At 40.5% G+C, this 23,196-nt stretch overlaps 1 protein-coding gene across 1 annotated transcript in view; it reads right to left on the reverse strand.

Annotated features, from left to right (window-relative positions):
• The window catches only part of LRRK2 (leucine rich repeat kinase 2), a 139,962-nt gene that overhangs the window by 13,694 nt on the left and 103,072 nt on the right, over positions 1-23,196 (reverse strand). Inside the window, exons 33-44 of the mRNA XM_065423787.1 lie at positions 20,047-20,135; positions 19,009-19,196; positions 17,040-17,194; positions 15,090-15,236; positions 14,736-14,927; positions 8,082-8,228; positions 7,609-7,709; positions 7,218-7,408; positions 5,938-6,098; positions 4,903-5,073; positions 2,200-2,300; positions 1,043-1,237 (exon numbers count right to left, since the gene is read on the reverse strand). Of these exons, the coding sequence (XP_065279859.1) occupies positions 1,043-1,237; positions 2,200-2,300; positions 4,903-5,073; positions 5,938-6,098; positions 7,218-7,408; positions 7,609-7,709; positions 8,082-8,228; positions 14,736-14,927; positions 15,090-15,236; positions 17,040-17,194; positions 19,009-19,196; positions 20,047-20,135 (1,838 nt within the window). The remainder of the gene's footprint in view (positions 1-1,042; positions 1,238-2,199; positions 2,301-4,902; positions 5,074-5,937; positions 6,099-7,217; positions 7,409-7,608; positions 7,710-8,081; positions 8,229-14,735; positions 14,928-15,089; positions 15,237-17,039; positions 17,195-19,008; positions 19,197-20,046; positions 20,136-23,196) is intronic.

Consider the following 23,196-nt stretch of genomic DNA (forward strand, 5'->3'; position numbering starts at 1 on the left):
TTATCTGCACTGTTCACACAAGTACGAGGCATCTCTGCTCACTTTGGCTAAACAGAAATGTGTCCCTTTGCAAAAATCAAACACTGACAAATAAGAGAGCACGACACTGTATGATTTCTAGAGCTCATATAGGGCAATTTGTTCAGCAGAGTGATGTAAGCTTCGTTATGATTGCATCATCCATGACTTCTAGGAATAACATGATGCAATTCATATCATGTAAGACGCAATACCAGCTTCAGATTGCATCATTCATTGTTTTGCCTAAAAAGCAAGTACTGTCCAAACCCAGTCATAGATTTATTCATCGATCCAGTCAAAGATGTATTTTAGTCATTTCTGGTTTAAATTGAGATCCCTTCCCTTTATAACTCACTTATCCTCCGCCGTTCCCAAGTCAAGGGTCGTATATACTGACCCAATAGCATATCTTGAAAACTAGAGCCAATCAACAATTTTAAGCATCATTTTCGTTCTCAGTGACCCAGAATTAGTAAAGTTTGACTACATTTATTTCAGAAGCATTTTGGCTGTAGAGCAGTGTAATCAGCTTAAATTTCACTTTGCTCAGTTCCATCCCATGACTTCTAGCTATGCCCCTCCCTGAGACACCATCAGTAATTGCTCTTAAAAAAGAAGCATTTCTGTGGCCCTTTTGATCTGAGGATCTCAAAGCACTTTTCAGACATAGGGAATTAAGCCTCAAAGTCCCCACCTCCCTGTCAGTACAGTAACTATCAATTCTAATGTTTTATAGTTTCATAAGGTAAGTCTACATAGAAAAAAAAAACCCAAAAAACCAGTGACAGCTTTTCTGCTTCATCTCATGGTATCAGTGCAGATTCTTATATCAAATGCCTTTGGAATTCTTGACCATGAAACGTACCTGATATGGCTGTACAGCATGAAAGCAGTCAAAGCTGGGAGCTAGGCTTTCCAGACGCTATACCCTATTGTTAAAATGCATTTAATATGTAAATATAGAAACATCAGACCTATCAATGCCAAGGAGTTAGTAATAAATGACAACTTTCACACCTACCTCACAAGTTTGGTCATCTGTATTTAAGTCAATAAACGAAACCTGGCCTTTTTTTGTATTTCCATTACTTATCCAGACCCCTGCCTTCTTGCAGCTTTGATTAGAAGCAACCATGCACTCTGCTGTAAAGGCACTGCGTATTGAAATATATCTCATCAAACAGATAAGCTTTGCTGAGTTCAAAATATCATAAACCTGTAAAGGACAACACAAGATAACCAAGATAACAACAGTCTGTAAATAAAGAGATAGCACTTTTCATTCTGAAGGATAAAGTACAATCTATGTACACAGTATCACAGCATGTAATGGTTACTCATGTACTGCAGGTACACAGTTATTATGCACTACATTACTGTTTTTCAGGTGTAAGTGAAGAATACATTTTCCCAATTGAAACTACAGGACAATGTCAATGGGACTTAGTCTCCTATGTCACTTAAGGCACATTTGAAAATCTTACCCAATATCACAGAGCAAGGTAGTATAGTGATAGAAGACACTATGGTAGCTTTTAGATCTATACCATTTTAGAATATGTACGGAGTGGTGTAGATGAACTGCATACATAATTTTATAACAAGTTCTTGTTGTGTAATGTTAATTGAAAATGTCTATCTGACACGAATCCTATGTGGCTAGCATATACGAGTATTAATCACCAAGTAATGAAGTGGCAGAAACATCATTGGATGATTCATGGCAAAATATAAAAGAAAATGGCCAATTTGTATGTTGCACAAATGTTTCTGTTCAAAATAGTGAGGAGAAAATATTGTACTTCTTACGAAGGGCTTGTCCACACGGTGCACCACTGGGGTGTAAATTCTAGTGCACTGGTGAGTAGCACACTAACTGGCCTGTATGGACCCTACTGTTGCACCCCAGAAGTTCCGTAGTGCATGTTAAATGTAGTCCTGTTTCAAACAGGACTACATTAACACCCACTATGGAACTTTTAGTGCCCACCAGCAGGATCCACATGGGCCAGTTAGTATGCAATTTGCTAGCATGGACTAGAATGCAGACTATGCCAGAGATGTACACTGTATAGACAAGTCCTAACTTAAATTCACTACTTCCTCTTGAATTGGTAGAGCATAATAAGTCAACAGTAGAAGCTAACACAAAAATTGTATAATACAATCACAAACTACCTGAGCAGACGTAGGTCTTTCCTGAGGGTTTTCTTTCAAACACTTGCTGATTAAACTTTCAACTTCAGGCCAGGGGGCACACCCATATTCTTTGACAGGATCTAAAATATAAATGTTGTGCTGCTAATTAGAGAATTGCCTAATTAGTGCAATTTATCACAACTAAGGACTGAGAGTTATGAATACCATTCTTCTTACCAGAATTTCTCACAACTTCTTACAAAGCTGCCCAGAGATACATCCCACACTAGGGTAAAATTTCAAACTGCATAGAGATTAAGTGCTCAAGTTCTATTAACAGCAAATTGGCATTACACAGCTAGAGTGGTTGTCATTACCAACAATGACATCATGATGCCCAAGGCATCACTATTTCCCTAATTTTAGAATTGGATCTAAGCAGTAACTGCTGGCGAATGCTGACTTTTTAATGGGGACTTCAGCAATGCCCATGCACTCTTTTGAAAATTTACTCATCTCTGTTCGGCAGAGAGAATGGTATTAAATAGAATTAGAGGAAGTCTTTCATCATACGGGTGAATTTTCAGCACACTGCACAGGAACTCCCAATAACATTTATGGGATTTATGAGGTTAAATTCTCACATAGTGGTTTACCTCATCATCTTAGGCACTGAGAGTTCTAAACCCAAAATTTAAATATTAAATTATGGTGAATTAATGTTGTTTTTTTCTGTCCATCAAAATGCATAGTGATATCCCCAGTATCACCTTATATGGACATGACATTAAACAAGGTTAATGAAAAAAATGCAGCCCACAAAATGAACATATTCTCTCTTAGACCAGGTCTGAATTTAGTTCTAAGCATACAAAAGTCCTGTTTCTTTACGGAGTGCACCAATTTGATCCCTGATGTATCTCGAATAAAGTTACACCAGGAATGATGTTGGCCCAATATCTCCAAATCTGAGTTTCTCACTGTGTGAAAATGGGATGTAATTTTAGACAAATTCAAAAACTGCTCATTGTTTTGCATTATCCTCCAAGTAGTGGCCATGGTCAGACATAGGATACAACACAAGTGGCAATATTTATCTTAGCCAGTATGACAATCACTGTAAGAACATAAGAATGGACATACTGGGTCAGACCAAAGGTCCATCTAGCCCAGTATCCTGTCTTCCAACAGTGGCCAATGCCAGGTGCCCTAGAGGGAATGAACAGAACAGGTAATCATCAAGTGATCCATCCCCTATCGCCCATTCCCAGCTTCTGGCAAACAGAGGCTAGGGATACCATCCCTGCCCATCCTGGCTAATAGTCATTGATGGACCTATCCTCCATGAACTTATCTAGTTCTTTTTTGAACCCTGTTATAGTCTTGGCCTTCACAACATCCTCTGGCAAGGAGTTCCACAGGTTGACTGTGCATAGTGTGAAAAAATACTTCCTTTTGTTTGTTTTAAACCTGCTGCCTATTAATTTCATTTGGTGACCCCTAGTTCTTGTGTTACGAGACAGAGTAAATATCACTTCCTTGTTTACTTCTCCACACTAGTCATGACTGTATAGACCTCTATCATATCCCCCCTTAGAGATATCTTTTCCAAGCTGAAAAATCCCAGTCTTATTAATCTCTCCTCATACGGAAACCGTTCCATAACCCTAATAATTTTTGTTGCCTTTTTCTGAACCTTTTCCAATTACAATATATCTTTTTTGAGATGGGGCAACCACCTCTGCACGCAGTATTCAAGATGTGGGCGTACCATGGATTTATATAGAGGCAATATGATCTTTTCTGTCTTATTTTCTATCCCTTTCTTAATGATTCCCAACATTCGGTTTGCTTTTTTGACTGCCGCTTCACATTGAGTGGATATTTTCAGAGAACTATTCACAATGACTCCAAGATCTCTTTCTTGAGTGGTAACAGCTAATTTAGACCCCATCATTATATATGTACAGCTGGGATTATGTTTTCAAATGTGCATTACTTTGCATTTATCAACATTGAATTTCATCTGCCATTTTGTTGCCCAGTCACCCAGTTTTGAGAGATCCTTTTGCAGCTCTTCGCTGTCTGCCTGGGACTTAACTATCTTGAGCAATTTTGTATCATCTGCAAATTTTGCCACCTCACTGTTTACCCCTTTTTCCAGATCCTTTATGACTATGTTGAATAGGACTGGGCCCAGTACAGACCCTTGGGGACCCCACTATTTACCTCTCTCCATTCTGAAAACTGACCATTTATTCCTACCCTTTGTTTCCTATTTTTTAACAAGTTACCAATCCATGAGAGGACCTTCCTTCTTATCCCATGACAGCTTACTTTGCTTAAGAGCCTTTGGTGAGGGACCTTGTAAAAGGCTTTCTGAAAATCCAAGTACATTATATCCACTGCATCCCTCTTGTCCACATGCTTGTTGACCCCCTCAAAGAATTCTAGTAGATTGGTGAGACATGATTTCCCGTTACAAAAAACATGTTGACTCTTCCCCAACAAATTATGTTCATCTATGTGTCTGACAATTTTGTTCTTTACTATAGTTTCAATCAGTTTGCCCGGTTCTGAAGTCAGGCTTACTGGCCTGTAATTTTTGGGATCACCTCTGGAGCCCTTTTTAAAAATTGGTGTCACATTAGCTATCCTCCAGTCATTTGGTACTGGAGCTGATTTAAATAATCTTTCCCCTCTGTATGTTCCAGTGTTAAATCTTGAAGAAACATGACATACCTGGTAATTTTCCATGAATTGCTAATTCATCAAATTCATTTGGAAACTTCATGCCTTCTATTATTCTACCTCCTGCTGTTAAAATGTCATAAAGAAGCAAGCCAAATGAATACACATCAGCTTGCTGATTGTAAATAACATTTCCTCTGGCAACCTCTGGTGCTCGAAATCCTGGAAATAAATGATTCATTAATAGCTATGATTCATGCCAGGCTGATGCCATGCCTGTCCCTTTAAGAATAAATACCTCTTGATGAAAAATGCCACAGGAAGTTAACAAAAAATTACATACTATTTTGGAACTGGCAGCAGTCCATATGCTGAAAATCACAGAAGAAATGAGCAAATGGAAGGTCAGTGTAAAAGAAGTATCTGTACATCAGTTAATAAGCTTCTGTGCTATTAGTCTAACCATCAAAAGAGCTTTATTATTTAATAGTGAAAAGGAAGGGCACGTCCTGCAATCCTAACTCAGGGCCTGATACTGCACTATGGGAGTCATGCCCTCATGTTCATGGCAATGGGCCCCAATGCTCATTTACTCTAAGGCTACTTTTTCATTGCTCTAGCAGTGCAAAGGGGCCTTCAAATGGGTGTAAACGTGATCCAATTAAAGTCAACGGGAGCTGCAGGTGTTCAGCACCTCTGAAAAATCAGAACCCTAAAGCGCACATTACTGACCACTAAAACCCAACCACATTTAGAATATTGTTTTAATAAAATAATAAGCATAAAAATATTCAAACTGAACATATTTGTACAAAAGAAAAAATAATTAAGATCATTTAATGTAATTTAACTTACACATTCTTTTTAACACCCCATTATACTGCCAACATTGTGTAAAAGGCCCCTTAGTGTAAATGGGAATCAGGCCCAGGGTATATAAATCTGTTTTAATCAGTTATAACATGGTGAGAACCACAGCAATGTAGATTGTTCCTTAATTGGACACTTCTTATGGTGGAATTCCAAAATATTGTCTTATTCTTTTTAACAAAACAAAAAAATACAACAAAGCATTTTTTGCCATACCTGGTGTGCCTTCTGAGGTTTTTATCCCCATTCTGCAGCAATACTGAGCAATGCCATAATCAGCAATCTTTGCAATGACTGCTGAATTGGGATATAATGTAAAGAGCAGCACATTATGAGGCTTTAAATCTCGATAAATGATCATTGAGGAATGCAGATACCTGTTAACAAAAAAGTACTTAGGTGAAAGCATTTAAAATCCATATCTATCTATTTACACTGACTGCATCAATAATACTATAGTAAGCCATGCTATTAATTTTAATAATTCTGACATCAAAAGGAAAAAGTTCACTAATATGATATCCGATTGCTGGATTATGGTTTTGGAATTATCCCAACATATCAGTTGTTGGCACATGAACAGCTTGGTATTGTAGTTCAAGACACCTCACTTAGAGTGAGGTGTCTTGAACTTCAAAAAGAAGCCAATTAAACAAAAAATAAACATAGTTTCACCTACACCTGCCCCTGAGCTTCCTTGCCAGATTTTGTAATTTTAAAATCGTATTTCCCTAGCCGTTATAAAGACATTCACAGATTTTCAGGTTAAAAAGAATGGGAAAAATTAAAGTTCCAGAGTTCTGGCTTTTTCTCCATTCACGTGAATCCCACTTGTGAATAGAAAAAACAAAAAAAACACACAAGAGAAAAGACAGTGAATAGACCAAATATAAAAGTATTGACTGCTTGTGAGTGGTTTTCCGGTTCCTGGCCCTACAGGTGAGGTGTCACTTCATGCTTTCTGCCTTTATTTGTTCGTTTCCTTGAAAACCAACAAAACAAATAACCTAGACTACATTTAAAAAAAAAAAAGTACAAAATTCTGTCTCTTTTGGGACACACACAAATTAAGAATGTATGATAGTCTAGCCCTACAGTTGATTAAGATCTTGAAAGGATAAGCTAGTAAATGTCATCAGAGGCCCAAATAAGTAATGGTAGCAGATGCCCTTGACAGAATGTTCTTCTTGTAGCCCATGTCAACAAATCCCTTATGGAAAACTGCTATAGAATTGAATAGAAATTATAACCTTTCTAGAGAGTTTTTTGAATGATCTTACATAATTTAATAGAATTGTATACACTGCTTCAAGTACACAGACAGGACTGTATCCTCTATTCAATAAATCAAATATAAAAAGATAGAACTTCTTTGACTAAGAGAATACACCCCCACGGTATAGAAGGAGAGTCAAGGAAGGGAAAAGAGAAAGCTTTCCTACTTTCAGACTGTCAATATTTTTCAGTGCCAAAATTAGCATTTCAAGAATATTTACCTTAAGCCATCTGCTACATGTAGAGCTATCCTGTGCTGAAGTGTTTTAGTTAAGCTTGAACTATCTTGCTGAAGCAAACGATCCAGAGAACCCTTAGGGGCTAATTCCATTACCAACATCCGGGGACGGACTGCAGCAGCCAGCAAAGACACTAAGCTAGGGTGATGGAGATGACAAAGCACTGCAAGCTCCTGTAAATTGTAAAATCAAGTGAAATACTGCATGTATTATATTTATAGTTCTGGGATGAACTGGGTTTGTTTCAACAATATTAACTACTAAAAGGCAGAAAATTCAGAATTAAGGCAGAGACTGTGCTTAAACATTATTAAACCCTTCACTATTGTAGTTTTACTAGTGCAGCACTATAAAAAGAGGCAACATTTCTTACTTGTCGTAAGAGTCTGAGGGAAGTATGTTTATTAAAAATCTTTACAGCTACTTCTTCTCCACCATATGATGCGCGGTACACAGATCCAAACCCACCGTCACCTTTTCAAAAAGAAATGGAAGGTATATAAAAAAAATAAAAGAACATCAATCTTTTCTCAAATTGACTGGGCCTGACTCTAAAAAGCACAGAGCACCAACAGTCTCAGCTTAAGCCAGTGAGAGTAGTGTGCGCTCAGCACATCTGAAAAATCAGGGCCCTAACATACATATTATTGGCAGTTAAAAAACCCCTCTATAATCCAGAAGTATCTTTTAGCAGCAGAATACATAAATCAAATAGAAAAAACCTCAGTAAAATGTTTTCAGTATGTTTTATAATTTAGCCCGATAGCTTAATTTACATAAACGTTACACTTTTAATATCCTTGCCACATATTAGGTATATAGGAGGGACTAAAAATTAATATTCACCCAACAGAAATTCAGGAGCCTTGTCAAATTCCAATTCATCATTGTTCAACATGATATTTCTAGGCAAATCAGCCAATATCAGGTCAGGAGCAATCTGGGCTATTGGAATGGTAAATCTTGGTTGATCTGGATTTACTAAGAGATCACCTAAGTAAGGAAAAAAAAAAAAAAAAAAAAAAAAGAGATGCAGTTGAAAAGCAGATAAAATAGCATATTCACCACACTAAACTGAGTGAAGTGTACATATATCTCTCTATTTATGTATACAACTAATGCACTTCATATGAACTTTGCATTTGTGTAGTAACTAGTGACAACTGAATATACTTCTCCAATTTATATACATTTCTTGCATGTGTAAATAATTCCAAACCATGGTTTAATGGCATATGCAGTCGTCAACATTAAAAACTAGCCTTTGTCAACAGTTACCATACAGCATTAAGCTAACTGAGATACCACATTTTTTCTGTGTAAGTAGAATAGGAAATAACTCTAGTAACTGTGTAGTACCTATTGGCTAATATTGCCTTTTTAATTGTGACCACTGTACAGGATCCAATCAACAGGACTAATGTCCACTGCAGTACTAACATGAGTCAGAATTAATCACATGAATAAGGGTTGCTGGATCAGGTCCCGTGGATGAGAAGGCGAGTGTCTCTTTCAACCCTCCCACTTTGTACCCCAATGCAGGGGCTAGCCACAATCTGGCCCATACTGTATTGTAATAAAAAGACATTAGGACAAAAAAGCTGTGGTTGTTGAACCACATTATAAGGATGGTATTGTTTATTTTAATCAAGTGTTCTTAAATAATGTGAGGTGTCTAAATGCTATGGCAATGGCATCATGTACAGTAACTCCTTACTTAACATTGTCCCAGTTACCGTTGTTACGTTGTTGATCAATTAGAGACCATGCTTGTTGCGCAATGCTCCCTTCCAACGTTTGTGGGGGAAAAAATGGTCAGGGCCTAAACTTAGTTAAGCAGTCTGTAAAGTATGGCCTGAAGGTAGAAAGGGGGGGGGAGTGAGATAGAAAAAGTAGGGTAAAGAGAAATCATAAAAGCAGAACTAACTGTAGAAAGTATAAAAGCAGAACTAACTGTAGAAATTATAAAAGTAGAATTCTTGGTTTCTTTGCAGCCATTCCTTTAGGAATGTCTGTAAATAACCTCTTGCCTGGATTATTTAAGTAAAATCATTTGACTAACTTTTTATAGTCAAATGATTTTACTTAAATAACCTCTTGCCTGGATTATTTACAGACATTCCTAAAGGAATGGCTGCAAAGAAACCAAGAATTTTTCTTTTATAACATTTTCTTTTAACATTTATACAAAGTTTTACTGCTTAATTCCTTTCAATATCTATAGAGTTAACTTCTTACTTTGTTTCTTTCAACTTCCTCAAACTGGGCCCGATCCTTTTTTCCTTGTTGCATTATTATTTTTCCATGGGCACAGGCATTGTTTCACTACCAATTTAGCAAGGAGGGTGGGCTTTTTGACTAACCCCCCTTTTATCTATTTATACACACCTATTTACATACACACATTACATCTAGATGCATCTTATTTAATAATAACCTTAATTCTTTATGTCCGGACTTAACACAACCTTTCCTTGAGGCAGTAACAACCCCTCAGCACCGGTGCATTATAAAAAAGGATAACAGGGCTAGGGACAATGGGAAAGGAAGGAAGAACAGCATGAACAGCACGATAAAACGGGGGAGTCACACTTACTGACCATAGAAATAATGACTTCTTTTTAAATTAAGGAGATAATAACAGATTGGATTCTTCCTTGGCCTGTTTTGATAGAGGATACTGCTACACCTTGGGAAGGGGTCTTGCTGGGTTTAGGCAAATCTTAACAGGTTGGGCAGACCCAATGCACCAAACCTGGTTGGCATGATCGGCTCACAAGGCCCACAGGGAGGGAGAGACCTTAACCAGCAACATAATGTTGGTAAAGCTGTCAAAGTTAGGCAAGCAGCGCGTCCCCCACCCTGGGGACCTTTTGTAAGTATTCAGATTGATTTTATTCAAATGTTTAAATGTTGTAATTGTAAGTATGTGTTAGTTTTAGTAATGTATTTCCTTGTAAAAAAGGCGAATGCCAAAACAGTTGTAAAACTTTTGCTTGAGGATTTTGTATCACAATCTGGCACATCTGGACAGATTATAAAAGAGTTATGTGCAGCTTCACAGATCCAGTATGGCCAAATGCCCTTTGAAGGCCACTCCCAATCAAAAGACTGGACTCAGCCCTCATGAGATTCTAACAGGGCACCCGATACAACTACCGGCTGCACCCCCACTGGCCCTGGCTCAGATGAACATTCATTTAATGGATGACACAATGCTTGATTATCGCCAGGAACTAATGAAATGTGTTAGGTTTTTTTATATATAGGTGAAAAAATACACCCAAGGATCCTGAGCAACCCTGCCATTCGCTGGAACCAGGAGACTGGGTCTATATAAAGGTCCAACAGCAAAAGACCGCCCTGGCCCCGCACTGGAAAGGCCCATACCAAGTCCTGTTAACAACCAACACTGTGAAGTGTCAAGAACTGACTGCCTGGACCCACACTTCGCACTGCAAAAAGGCCCCTCCACTGTGACATGATTCTCCGACTGATGATCGGCTGTCTCTCCTTCTGGTGCTGCTGTTTCTTCTGGACAGCAGGAGAAAAGGACAAGGTGACCTCTCTCTTGTCCATTGACAGACGTATTATGCATTTGAACTTTGCTAGAAGAACCAAACCATTACAGGGTGATATGCTAGTAACCTCTCCCCTGCATAATGCTAAACCACGGCTGTTCCAAGAAAGAAGAAGGAACACTCGCTCCACTGAAACCACTAAAGTCCAGGAATTCCTGACTATAAGAGACATTAAGAATTGGCCCTGGTATAAAAAACGAAGTATTATACATTGGCGGGTGGGGGGGCTTGTGGGAGCCATTCTTGGGAATGTGATATTAATTGGGTCTTGGGGTTTATTCCACAGGCTGCGCCCTGTGTTTTTGGACAAGTACCGTCAGCATGTACTGCCCTCCCTAATTGGCTTCCAGATAACGAATACCAAAAGCTCCTCACTGCCTCAAGTATTCCTCCCACCATTGCTCCTGCCCCTGTGGTTTATCCAAACACAAATAGACCTGTGCAGTCTACTGAAATCCACTGGCCAAGACCCTCCCATCTCAGTGATTTGTTAGAATTTTGTTCAAGAAAGCTATTTTTTAACGTTCAAAATAGGTTTTATGAACGAACCATCGAATGGAAAACAAATGGAATGGTGGAAATAGAAATGTATGACATTACTACCAAAGAGCCCCGAAAATCAGAGTTTAAGATTATTGGATTTTATAGAAGGTGGATATGATGGCCATTCCTAGAATATGTAAAACATTAACCGGAAAGGGTCCCTTTTGTTATTTGATCACCCAATTGGTAGATGGTCAAATATGTACCCAAAGACTCTTCTCTGTCACTAGGAATTTTACCTGTACTCAAATAATCCCTGTGACCAATAATGTAACCTATACCCTATTGCAATATGCCCCTTCCTATGCCCTTGACGTTAATGCCTCACAAAAATATATAACGGTATCCAGCCAGGAAATGTGGTATAAGACTACCCCAAGGAGACATGTGTCAGGATATCGATGGACCATAATTAATGCCACACTGGGGACCATCAGGTTCATGCTGCCCTTATCCAGTTTTTAGGTCACCGCTATTTACCATAATTGCTCAAATGGGGCTGCCCTCAAATTAGCTCAACAAAAGGCTTGGGCTTCTCCCAAAAAGAAAAGAGATTTGACTGAACACTTGTGGGATGGGGCTAATAGCGCAGTTGCAATTTGGAATATCCACAAAAGCCAACAGCATGAGGGAAAAAATAGGCCAATTGGAAAAGGCCACTAGTCTTATTTCTGGAGCACAACTAACTCAGGTTCAGGCTGGAATTGGTGAATTGCATGTCATTTCCGCCCTTAGTTCAATAACCCAGGAGTTGCTGACTGAGATGGTCTTAAATATCACTGGTGCTGGGAAGGCATTGCAGTGGGACTTGGCATGCTCAGAAGTTCAGGATTTACTGAATGACCAGCTAACGGTCATTCGGAGTGATCTCGAGCACCAGGCCTGGCCCACTGCCCTTACAGACACCTCAGGAGTACCATCTAATCTCTGGCCATGGAGGCATACTTGGAGATTTTCTGGGTGGAGGTGTGGACAGTCACAGTGCTCCTTCCAAGCCTATAGACCGGTTAAAGGGGTGTGGGCCCCCACTTACCGAATCCTGCCGGGTCCATGGGGAGGATGCATGTGGGATTGGGTTATTCACCGAGACATTTGGAAAATCAAGCCACCTGGTATGCCTAACCGATTCATAGTCAGTGCTCCTAAAATAACACCCAATATTTGGATTGGGATAAGAAACCAATGGACACTCTGGCCATTAGAACCCCCACAGCTTCAATACATACATAAATTAAAGCCAGGGGAAATTATCACTGTCCATGACCATTTTTGTTGGGAGGGTAAGGGACTAGGAACCCTCCTGACAGGAGACATGTTCTTTCAGGCTAATAACAGTTGTGTATTTGTTAAGGCCCATATTGTACACGATGCCCATTTTAACCTCACTACAACTGCAGGCAGCCATATTATCTATTGGCCTGCAGATAAAAATTTGCAATCCACTCAGGTATAAAATGCCCTTTAACTGGACGACCCTGGTTCCCGACCATTTCCAAAATCTGCTTTCATTGTTACCAGAAGTGCAAAAAATTTCTAATTTACAAGGGCAAATTCATATCCTTGAAAATATATATCAGATAGAAAAGGGTTCCTTTCAAACAGCCTATAGACTGTCTTCTTTGTGTATTAGTCAAGATGTGTTGTGTGCGGTAACCAAAATTGTGCACGAACCCCATCGTATTGTCACCATAAGTGGACTAACACTTGTAGTGGCGTTCGTTGGTTTGGGATTATGCCTCTGTTATTGCTGTTGCAAAAAACACTGCTGTGCTTGTAATTTTTTGCCAAGCCCAGCGTAAGGGAGCAAGTGGCATTGATAATTGTTAATGAAATTTTTGACAAAAGTTGGGATGAGAAAAAGGAAAAGGAAAGGAAGGAAATCAATGGGCTCATGAATGTGGAAGTTTAGGCCAAAGATGGCGCCATAAAGGGGCGGATTGTGGGGGAAAAAATGGTCAGGGCCTAAACTTAGTTAAGCAGTCTGTAAAGTATGGCCTGAAGGTAGAAAAGGGGAGGAGGGGGGGAAGATAGAAAAAGTAAGGTAAAGAGAAATCATAAAAGCAGAACTAACTGTAGAAACTATAAAAGCAGAAGTAACTGTAGAAATTATAAAAGTAGAATTAACCTTTGTAACAGACTGTGATTAATAGCTGCCAGGTGACAGAGCAAGAAACCGCAAAGGGCAAAAGGAAGGAAAAACAGGAAAGGCTTGTTTTGCTTTATTCCTTATATGGATGCAAAACTTTAAGGAAGTATATGTAATTTTTGTGGTTTTATCCTATATAAACTCTCGCATTTTATCTGTCGGGGGGGGGGGGGGGGTTCGGCTGCCTTGGCTGACTCCCCCATGTATGCATGTTTGATTGATCAATAAAGGAGCCTCAGGCTGTCTGATCCAAAATCAACCTTGTGGTCAATTTTCCACAACACGTTGTTTTGCAGCCGCCTGCTTTGTCCACTGCTTGCAGAAAGAGCTGCCCGTTGGAGCTAGCTGGTGGGGTCTTGGAACCAGCGTGGACCAACAGCCCCCCCATCAGTTCCCTGCTCCCCTATGTTCCCTGTGCGGCAGCCGCTCAGCAGGCTATCAATTGCTGGGCAGTTCAGCTGTCCCTCCCCACACTGTCCTGTGCTGCTCCTGCCCTCTGCCTTGGAGCTATTCCTGGGAGCCTCCTGCTTGCTGTGCGGGGGGGGAGGGGAAAAGGGGTGCTAATGTCAGAGTGTTCCCCTCCCTCCGCTCCTGCCCCCATTTCTACAGAACGGGGGAGGACCAACAGGGTCAGCAGAGAGGGAGCTTGCTGGCAGCAGCTGCGGTCTCAACTTGCTGATTTACTTAAAACGGCAGTCTAGTTAGAGTGGGGTCAGCGTACTTAAAGGGGCAATGCGCGTCTCTCTCTCTCACACACATGGTGTGTGTCTCTGTACCTCTCTGCCATGCTGTCTCCCCTCACTCCATTCGTGCTGCCTTGTGGAGTGTGAGGCTACATTAACAACGTGTTAACCCTTGAGGGCTCAGCCGAGTGCTAGTTCATCATTTAGCAGTAAGGCATTCCCTGGGAAATATCCCACCCTCTGACTTCACCACCTCAACCAAGTTTCACACTAATCATTGCTGTGTACGGTATTAAATTGTTTAAAACCTATACTGTGTGTGTGTCTGTGTGTGTCTGAATATGTCTTTTGTCTGGTGAAAAAAATTTCCCTGGAACCTAACCTCCCCTATTTACATTAATTCTTATGGGGAAATTGGATTTGCTTAACATCGTTTTGCTTAAAGTAGCATTTTTCAGGAACACAACTAAAACGTTAAGCAAGGAGTTACTGTATAAATACTTATTTATACGGGTACTCTAATTAGCTTAATTAAAACATTATATACCTTCTTCAACTTTTTTAAGTAAATCATCAAGTAATATTTTTTGGTGTTCTTTGCCATCCTCAAAGCTACACAAAGCCCATTTCTTCAACAGTGTTTCCCCTTCACCACATACATCTATATCCAGTAAACCTGGAAACCATTCTTCCACAAGAGAATCAATGTGATCCACAACTTGCCCCAAAAGGACACAACCTGTAAAAAGCCAAAAAATAAAAAAGGGTAATTAGAACCACAGTCTCATATCTGTGATTATAAAAACATACTCCATGTTCTGAAAGGAGCAAGCAAAATGAACAAATGCACCAAGTTTAACTCAAACAGCAGATACAAGAAGATATTTAGGAATAATTTAACCTTTTCTGCAAGAAGGAGCTGTAATTTTCAAAAAACTGTCTGGATTGCTATCAAATACTGCTGATTCCACTAGACAGTAAGCTTCAGGAGACCAGTTCAGGTAAATGCCTTGTCTCCAATACATTCTATTAGGACGAAGAGCTCGTTCTAGGAAAAACAAAGTTAGTCAAAGTCAGACCTTTAATATGAACTCTACAAATTGGGCTGAACATTCCAAAAATACTATTCTAAGCATGTACTTGTGGTTTTATATATTTATACAACACAAACAACCAATGCATCTTTGCATGCAATTGTGCATCACCAGAAAAGCTGAACATACTAATCACGTTTCTGACCACTCCAACAATACATATACAAGAATACTAAATATTGACTCAGCTCATGGACTAGTTGGTGAATGTAGGTCAAGTACAGATCTTGAAGTGCTGGCAAACTGGACTCAAATATAAAGTTTCTTAGGCAATAAATAAAATCATTTGGTGTCTTCCATTTTCTCCCTAGCGGACATGTCTACATTACATACGCACCACAGCCTGATGTGACTGGAATGGTGTGCCCAGGAGAGATCAGTTGCCAGAATAGCAGAGGTGTGGTAAATCAAATTTGAAGGGCATTACCAAAGATACATTTGCGTGAATCGTCTAGCTGCAGCTAATGCTCGTATGTTAAAAAAAAAAAAAATTAAAAAGCCCAGTGAACTGGCTTAATTAAGAAGGGCGGGGAGGGGAGTAGGCCCTTTGTATGGACTGAGAGTGATTTAAAAATAGGTCTGATAAAAATAGAGTCTGCAGAATTTTTTTAAAAGGGGGAAGAGATGGGCACCAGCTAGGGTGACCAGATGAGAGGAAGAAAATATGGGGACATGTGAGGTGTGGGGGTCTGACGGCGGAACGAAAAAAAAAGAAAAAAAAAAAAGCCGAGTGCTGCTTGCCGGCAGAGCGAAAAACAAACAAACCAGTGCTGCCGGCGGAGCGAAATATCGGGACAAATTGCGTCCCGACCAACGACCAAAGATCAGTCGGGACATGGGACAAACACCTAAATATCGGGACGGTCCCGATTTTATCGGGACGTCTCGTCACCCTAGCACCAGCAAATGTGTAAGGGCAATGAATTTCATGCCCCAGGAGCCAAGACAACAAAACTTGTTGTCAATGGTAGAACTCCTAGAAGGAGATGGGTGTCAGAGTGCAGGTATCCCACAAGATGAGGCTCAGAGGATGTGTTCAATATAGCCAGGTTTATCCCCATTAAGGGCAGAATTCTATCATACAGCCATAGCTCTGTATCGAGTGCCATATGGAGGCACACTACCTTAGCAGGAAATCCAAGAGGCACCATGTCTAAGTAGGCACAGTGTATTTTAAAGATGAGGGGGGTCTCCAGGGAAGAACAGCAACTGCATTACCCCCGGTGTAGCATCTATTCCCCTCTATGCTCAGCCAGCTCCGCTGGGTAATGTGGAGTAGGAGGAGACAATGACTCCACTTCCTCCCTGCTTTTTCCTACCATTTTTGCAGAAACTAATCCTAACAGTGCTTAAATGCAAAGATTTCCTCTGTGTCTGTCATATGTGTGTGTGTGTGTGTGCACATGGTGGTGCTGGGGAGAGAGGGAGCGGAAGAGAGCAAGAGCCTGCTTTCATTCTCCCTTTCTCACTCACACAGAGGGCAGGCACAAAGTGTTCCTAAGAGTTTTTAAGTTATAAGTAAGGGCCACTATTTTGTCTTCTTACACTTGTAAAATGGCCAGAGATGAGCCCAAAACAAAAACAAAACACAAAATTTCAGGAAAGTGGTAGGAATTAGAATTTGAATCTGTAGACCTGAACTCAACCCCATGGCTACTAGGTGTTCAAGGTAAACACAGGTTTCAGAGTAGCAGCCGTGTTAGTTAGTTTTTAAGGTAAACACACACATTGATAGTTTTGAAGTTAAATGTCAGTACCTCTTCCTGAGAGCATGTAAGGAGATACTTCAAGCAGCCTGTTGATCAGTCTGGACCAGAACCCCATGGGAAAGTACGGCATCTCATACAGCCTAATGATGATTTCTGAGTTTTCACAGTGGGGAAGCTCTATAACAGGTCTGTGATCAGACAAACTGAAAAAAACAGGAACATTATTTTCCAGTATTTCATAATTTACTACTTCCAGAATTACTAATTACATAGTCTAAAATGAGAATTATTGTACAGCTGATTGTTAGATATATCGATGAATGAATGTCAGAAATGAATGCATCCCCAAATCACGTAAGCAGGGGGCAGATTATTGGGGTTTATCTGTACCAGTGCGTTTGTTTATTTTTCATGTTAATGGACAATTTCTGCTCAATTTAAACCGCATGCAGTCCCAGTGATTTCAGGGAGCTATCCAAGGATACAAGTGTGTGAAAAAATTGATGTAAATATAATTCTTATCTTGCACTTATATAACATCACCCATCCAATGACTCTGAGGAGTTTCAGAGGGATTAATCAATTAATCCACACAACACTCCATCCTTTAAGGAAGGTAAGGGTTAGTATCTACATTGCACTGATGTAAAAGCTGAGGCAGAGAGGCCATGTGACCTGTAATAGCTCATGCAAAAAGAGGGTTTCAACACTGGCATTACAACTCATAACTCTGGATTTCCGGTATTATGGTTAAACCATCAGACGATTCAAAGGCATAATGCCTCCAGGCATCTCTGCTTGAGCAGTGCAACTCCTTCCTGTTGTGGCCTTGACTTAAACCAAACAGTTTATAAATACTAATGTTTATGACTTATATTGAAATGAGTATCTGCATATACTGGTGCTATCTGGATGATTTGATCATTAGTAATATGGGATATTTTGCTATTGTGGTCTCATTGTAAAAGAAATTGTATTCTCACAAAATATTTTGCCTTTTATATGTGTCATTTTTCATTGTGCTAATAGGATACAATTAGGGCCCTACCAAATTCACAGTCTATTTTGCTCAATTTCATGGTCATAGGCTTTTAAAAATCATAAATTTCATTATTTCAGCTATTTAAATCTGAAATTTCATGTTGTTGTAATATTAGGGGTCCTGACCCAAAAAGGAGTTGGGGTGGGGGTCGCAAGGTTATTGTAGATGGGGTTGCGATACTGCTACCCTTACTTCTGTGCTGCTGCTGACAGCGGAGCTGCCTTCAGAGCTGAGCAGCTGGAGAGCGGCGGCTGCTGGCCAGAAGCCCATCTCTGAAGGCAGAGCTGCTGCCAGCAGCAGTGCAGAAGTAAGGATGGCATGGTATGGCCACCCTTACTTCTGTGCTGCTGCTTGCAGAGCTGGGCCCTCACTCAGCAGCTGCCACTCTCTGGGCACGCAGCTCTGAAGGCAGCAGCAAAGAAGTAAGGGCGGCATGGTATGGTATTGCCACCCTTACTTTTGCGCTGCTGCTGGCAGGATGCTGCCAGCGGGATGCTGCCTTCAGAGCTGGCCGGCTAACAGCCACCACTCTTTGGCCAGCTCTGAAGGCAGCACAGAAGTAAGGGTGGCAATACTGTGACCCCCGCCCCTGCAACTCCCTATTGGGTCAGGACCCCCAATTTCAGAAACGCTGGTCTCCCCCTGTGAAATCTGTATAGTTTAAGGTAAAAGCACACACAAAAAAACAGATTTCACAGGGGGAGACCAGATTTCACGGTTCATGATGTGTTTTTCATGGCCAGGAATTTGATAGAGCCCTAGATATAAACTTTGTTTACTACAAGATCACTTTAACTTTTATGAGAAGAAATGGAGTAGTATACAAATCTAACATAATAAAATCAAAGTCTTGCTCACTAAGGGGAAATTGCTTTGATATCAAACAGCTAGAAATGTCATTACAGCCTGAGAATATCAGAGTTTTTGATCTTGGTATACTTCCATGGCACATTTGTGGTTCTCTCTCTTTTTTACCTGCTTGGAACAAGTAGTTGATCTTCTCCTAATGGCAATGCAATTTGGAACTTTTCCAGAAGCTTAAAGTATTGTGACATGTAGATCTTAGGGAATCTGCTCTTCTTTAAAAGGAATTTTTCCACATCTGAACGCTTTATAATTCCTTTAGGGTATTTAGGAAAGCCTTCCACCTTCACTGTCAAAATCTTTTAAAAAAGTAAAATAATTTCAACTCTGCAGTCATAATTGGATTGCATTTTTCTGACAAAAATAGTTTTCTGCAATATATTACTAGTATTATTTACAAAAAATAATAATCCTATTCATAGTAAAACTCAGCATTTCAGCAATGACAGCCATCTGAACACAAGCTAACAGTTCTGAACAGTATATCCGATGATACTACTTAGCTACCTCTTCATTCAGTGTAGTGTAGTAGTGTACTTTAGTGGCTCCTCCTACCACATGTTAATTAGTGAAGAACAAACCTTCAAAGATTTGGAAGTCTGAATAAACATCTAAAAGTTTGGAAGCTTTTCCAAATTAACCAAACCAATGGTGGATTCTTTCCAGGTAGACCCTCCTAGCAGTCCTTTTGCCCCTCACCTGTCCCAATATACAGGTCAGTACAACCCATCCTCTTCTTCCTTCAACAGCAGGGTCCAATTACCCTTCTTCCCCACCATTCCAGGTTACTGTTATTGCTTTGTGCCAGAACTCCAGCCTTTAACAATTTGTTGCAGGATTATGCTGCCTCTTACCTGGGATCTCCATTTCATTTTACACATGTTCTGGGACCTAACTGACTGTGAGGACTATCAGACACCAGAGAGTAAAAGAACTGAGAATGGAGGCATTGGGGTACACTTGAACCCTAGAATGCATATTTAAAAGGCAGCAAAAAAAGTCATGCAGGCCAAATTGCGGAGCTGTGAAAGGGAATGGGTCATGAAACTGGGAAGACATAGAACAAAATGAGGCCAAGTCAGCTACAGTAGTTGGGGATGGAGGAAAGAGTTGAATAAAGGGATACAAAAAATATAATGAGAAGCTAACCTGTGCCATGATTTTACACAGCCACTTAGGGTCCACAAAATACAGATCTGTTAGCTGAAGTGCTGGGTCTTGAAAATGTAGCAGTACGCCTATAATAATAATATTGTAATTAGAATAATATCACACAACATCCATATGAAACAAAAGAAAAGAAGGATGTTGCTTTTAGACAATTCTGGGCTGCCTTTTTCCCGCTCTTCTGATTAAAGGCATATTAAATGGTAGATACCTTGAGTTATTCTTAAGTTTGGTAAAAGTATCAGAGTGCAGTCATGATATGGTCATCTTTTCCATTATTTCCTGGTGCCGTATTTTTAGTCATAATCTGACCTACTCCTTTCAAATATCTAATATGCTCAATGTGAATGCTCAGTGTTGATTATTATTTTAGTCTAAGTATCCTCAATTATATAGTCTGTAAAGTACTGAGATACTGTGTTAACTATGTTGTATAACGGCTGCCCCAATGATCTTATTTTTCCTCCTGAATCCTCTTCTCTGTTCTGCAGGTTTATTACTTTCAAATAAAGTTAAGGGACATAAGTTGTTAGCAGATTAATCCTTCACATGATCTTTCCCTTAGGTTATAAAATTTTAAGATAACAAAATGAAATCATAAACAAGAATAACAGTACCTAGAGGATCATAAGGTGATAAATAATAGCCAACATGTAATGTCAAGAACAAATCATTTCAGACCAAACTAATTTCCTCCTTTGACAGGGGAAGCAGTAGAAGTCATATATCTTGATTTTAGTAAGGTTTTTGACAGAGTCCCACATGACATTCCCATAAACAAACTAGGGAAATGTGGTCTAGATGATATTACTATAAGGTGGCTGCATAACTGGTTGAAAATCCATACTCAAAGAGTAAGAAACAGTTACCTACCTTTCTATAACTGTTGGTCTTTGAGATGTGTTGCACATGTCCATTCCACTGCAGGTGTATGTGCACCTCATGCACAGATGTTGGAGACTTTTTTCCCCTTAGCAGTACCTGTTCGGGTGGCTCAAGTACCCCCTCTTGCTGGGCGCCACCATGTGCTGGTATAAGAGGGTGGAGCAGCCCCTGGCCCACCTCATTTCCTTCGTACCAGATGCACTCCAATAGACAGGGGAAGGTGGGTGGGTCATGGAATGGACAAGTGCCACACATCTTGAAGAAGAACAGTTACGGAAAGGCAGATAACCGTTTTTTTTCTTCGAGTGCTTGCGCGTGTCAATTCCACTGTAGGTAACTCTCACACAAACAGCTATGTAGGTGGGTTGAGTGTCTATCTGAAAAGTGATTGTAGAATCACTGCCCGAAACTGGCATCATCTTTGGACTGAGGGGTAATGACGTAATGAAAAGTGAAGGTGTGGACTGAAGACTGATCACTGCTTTACATATGTCGATAATGGGTACTCGAGCCAGGAAAGCTGCAGAAGTTGCTTAAGCTCTAGTAGAGTGCACCAGCATGCTAGCTGGTGAGATCATGTTAGTCAGTTGGTAGCATAAACGGATGCAGGAAGAGATCCAGGAGGAGATCCTCTGGGAGGAGACTGGATTGCTCTTAACACTGTCAGCAACCATGACAAAAACCTGTGTAGAACTCCGGAATGATTTAGTATGCTCTAGGTTGAAAGCTAATGCTCTTCTCACATCCAGTGAGTGAAACCTTCCTCCTTGCTTATGGTGATGGGGTTTTAGAAAAAATGTGGGCAAACTTGGTTAACGTGAAAATTAGAAACTACTTTTGTAAGGATCTTTGGGTTCAGCTGGAGATAAACCTTAATCCTTATAAAAATTGTATAAGGGGGTTCTGACTCCAAAGCTCTCAACTCATCAACCATCTTGCTGAGTTGATCACTATTAAAAAGGCCACCTTCACATACAGATAATGGAGGGAGCAAGGTGTGAGTGGTTCAAAGGGAGGTCCCATTAGAGTTGCCAGGACTAAGTCGAGATAGCAAGGAGGGACAGGGTCCCAAACTTTAGAGTAATCTGGCCAGGACTTTCAGGAATCGAGCAATAATGGTGTTGGGAAGAGAGGGGCCTGTTATCCATCTGTATATGGAAAGCTGAGATAGCAGCCAAATGCACCCTTACAGAACTAATAGTCAAGTTCTGTTTTAGATCAGAATATAGTTCAGAACAACATTCAGGGGTGCTTGCCAAGGAGACATGCCTTTCCCACGAGACCAATTGGAGAAGTGCTTCCACTTAGCCAGGTGGTCCTAGCTGAGTGTTTTCTACTATTTAAAAGTACATTTTGGATATTCTGTGAGCAGGACCTTTCAAAGGGCATCAGCCATGAAGCATCCACACTATGAGAGAGCTTGGAGGCTGGAGTGGAGAACACGACCATGGTCTCAGGAAATTACATCTGGATCCAACAGGAGGGATAGAGGAAGCTCTATCGAGCATATCAGTGGGACTGAGTACCAGTATTGACAGGGCCATGCTGGCTCTATAAGAGTAAGATGAGCATGGTCCCTTTTTATTTTGGATATGACTCTGTGGAGCAAAGGAATCGGAGGGAAGGTGTATAGAAGGTAATTTTCCCTGGACAAGAGAAAGGCATCTATTAGGGAGCCTGGGCTGGGACCTCCCTCCCTCCCTGCAGGAACAGAACTGATGGCATTTTCTGTTGGCCCATGTCCCAAAAAGGTTCACTTGGGGAATCGCCCAGAGTTGGAAGATGGACCTGGCTATGTCTGGGCATAATGACCACTTGTGTTGATCAGTCAGCCTCTTTTGTTTCCCCAGAAGGTAAGCAGCTTTGAATTGAGGAGGTTATACAGAAGTCCCAGAGATTAATTGTTTCCTGGAAGAGTTGGTTTGACCCTGCCCCTTCTTGCGTGTTTATGTAAAATACAGTCGCTGAGTTGTATGTCATACTCAGTAGATTTTTCCCCACTGTGTGTGGGGGGAAAGTTGAGCAGGCTAGATGTACTGCTCTTAACTCCCTGACATTTAGGTGAGCCTCTAGCTCTCAAGACGATCAAAGACCTTGAGGCTTCAGGGACCCAGTGTCAGCCCACCAACCTAGAGATGTGTCTGTGACTAGGATGAGTATTGGTCATGTGGGAAGGAAGGGAACTCCCATGCAAACTTTTAGAGGTTCTGTCCACAATCCACAGACAACAGGACTAGCTCTGGCTTG

Source organism: Emys orbicularis, chromosome 1 (assembly GCF_028017835.1).
Source record: "Emys orbicularis isolate rEmyOrb1 chromosome 1, rEmyOrb1.hap1, whole genome shotgun sequence".
NCBI classification, from domain to species: domain Eukaryota; kingdom Metazoa; phylum Chordata; order Testudines; family Emydidae; genus Emys; species Emys orbicularis.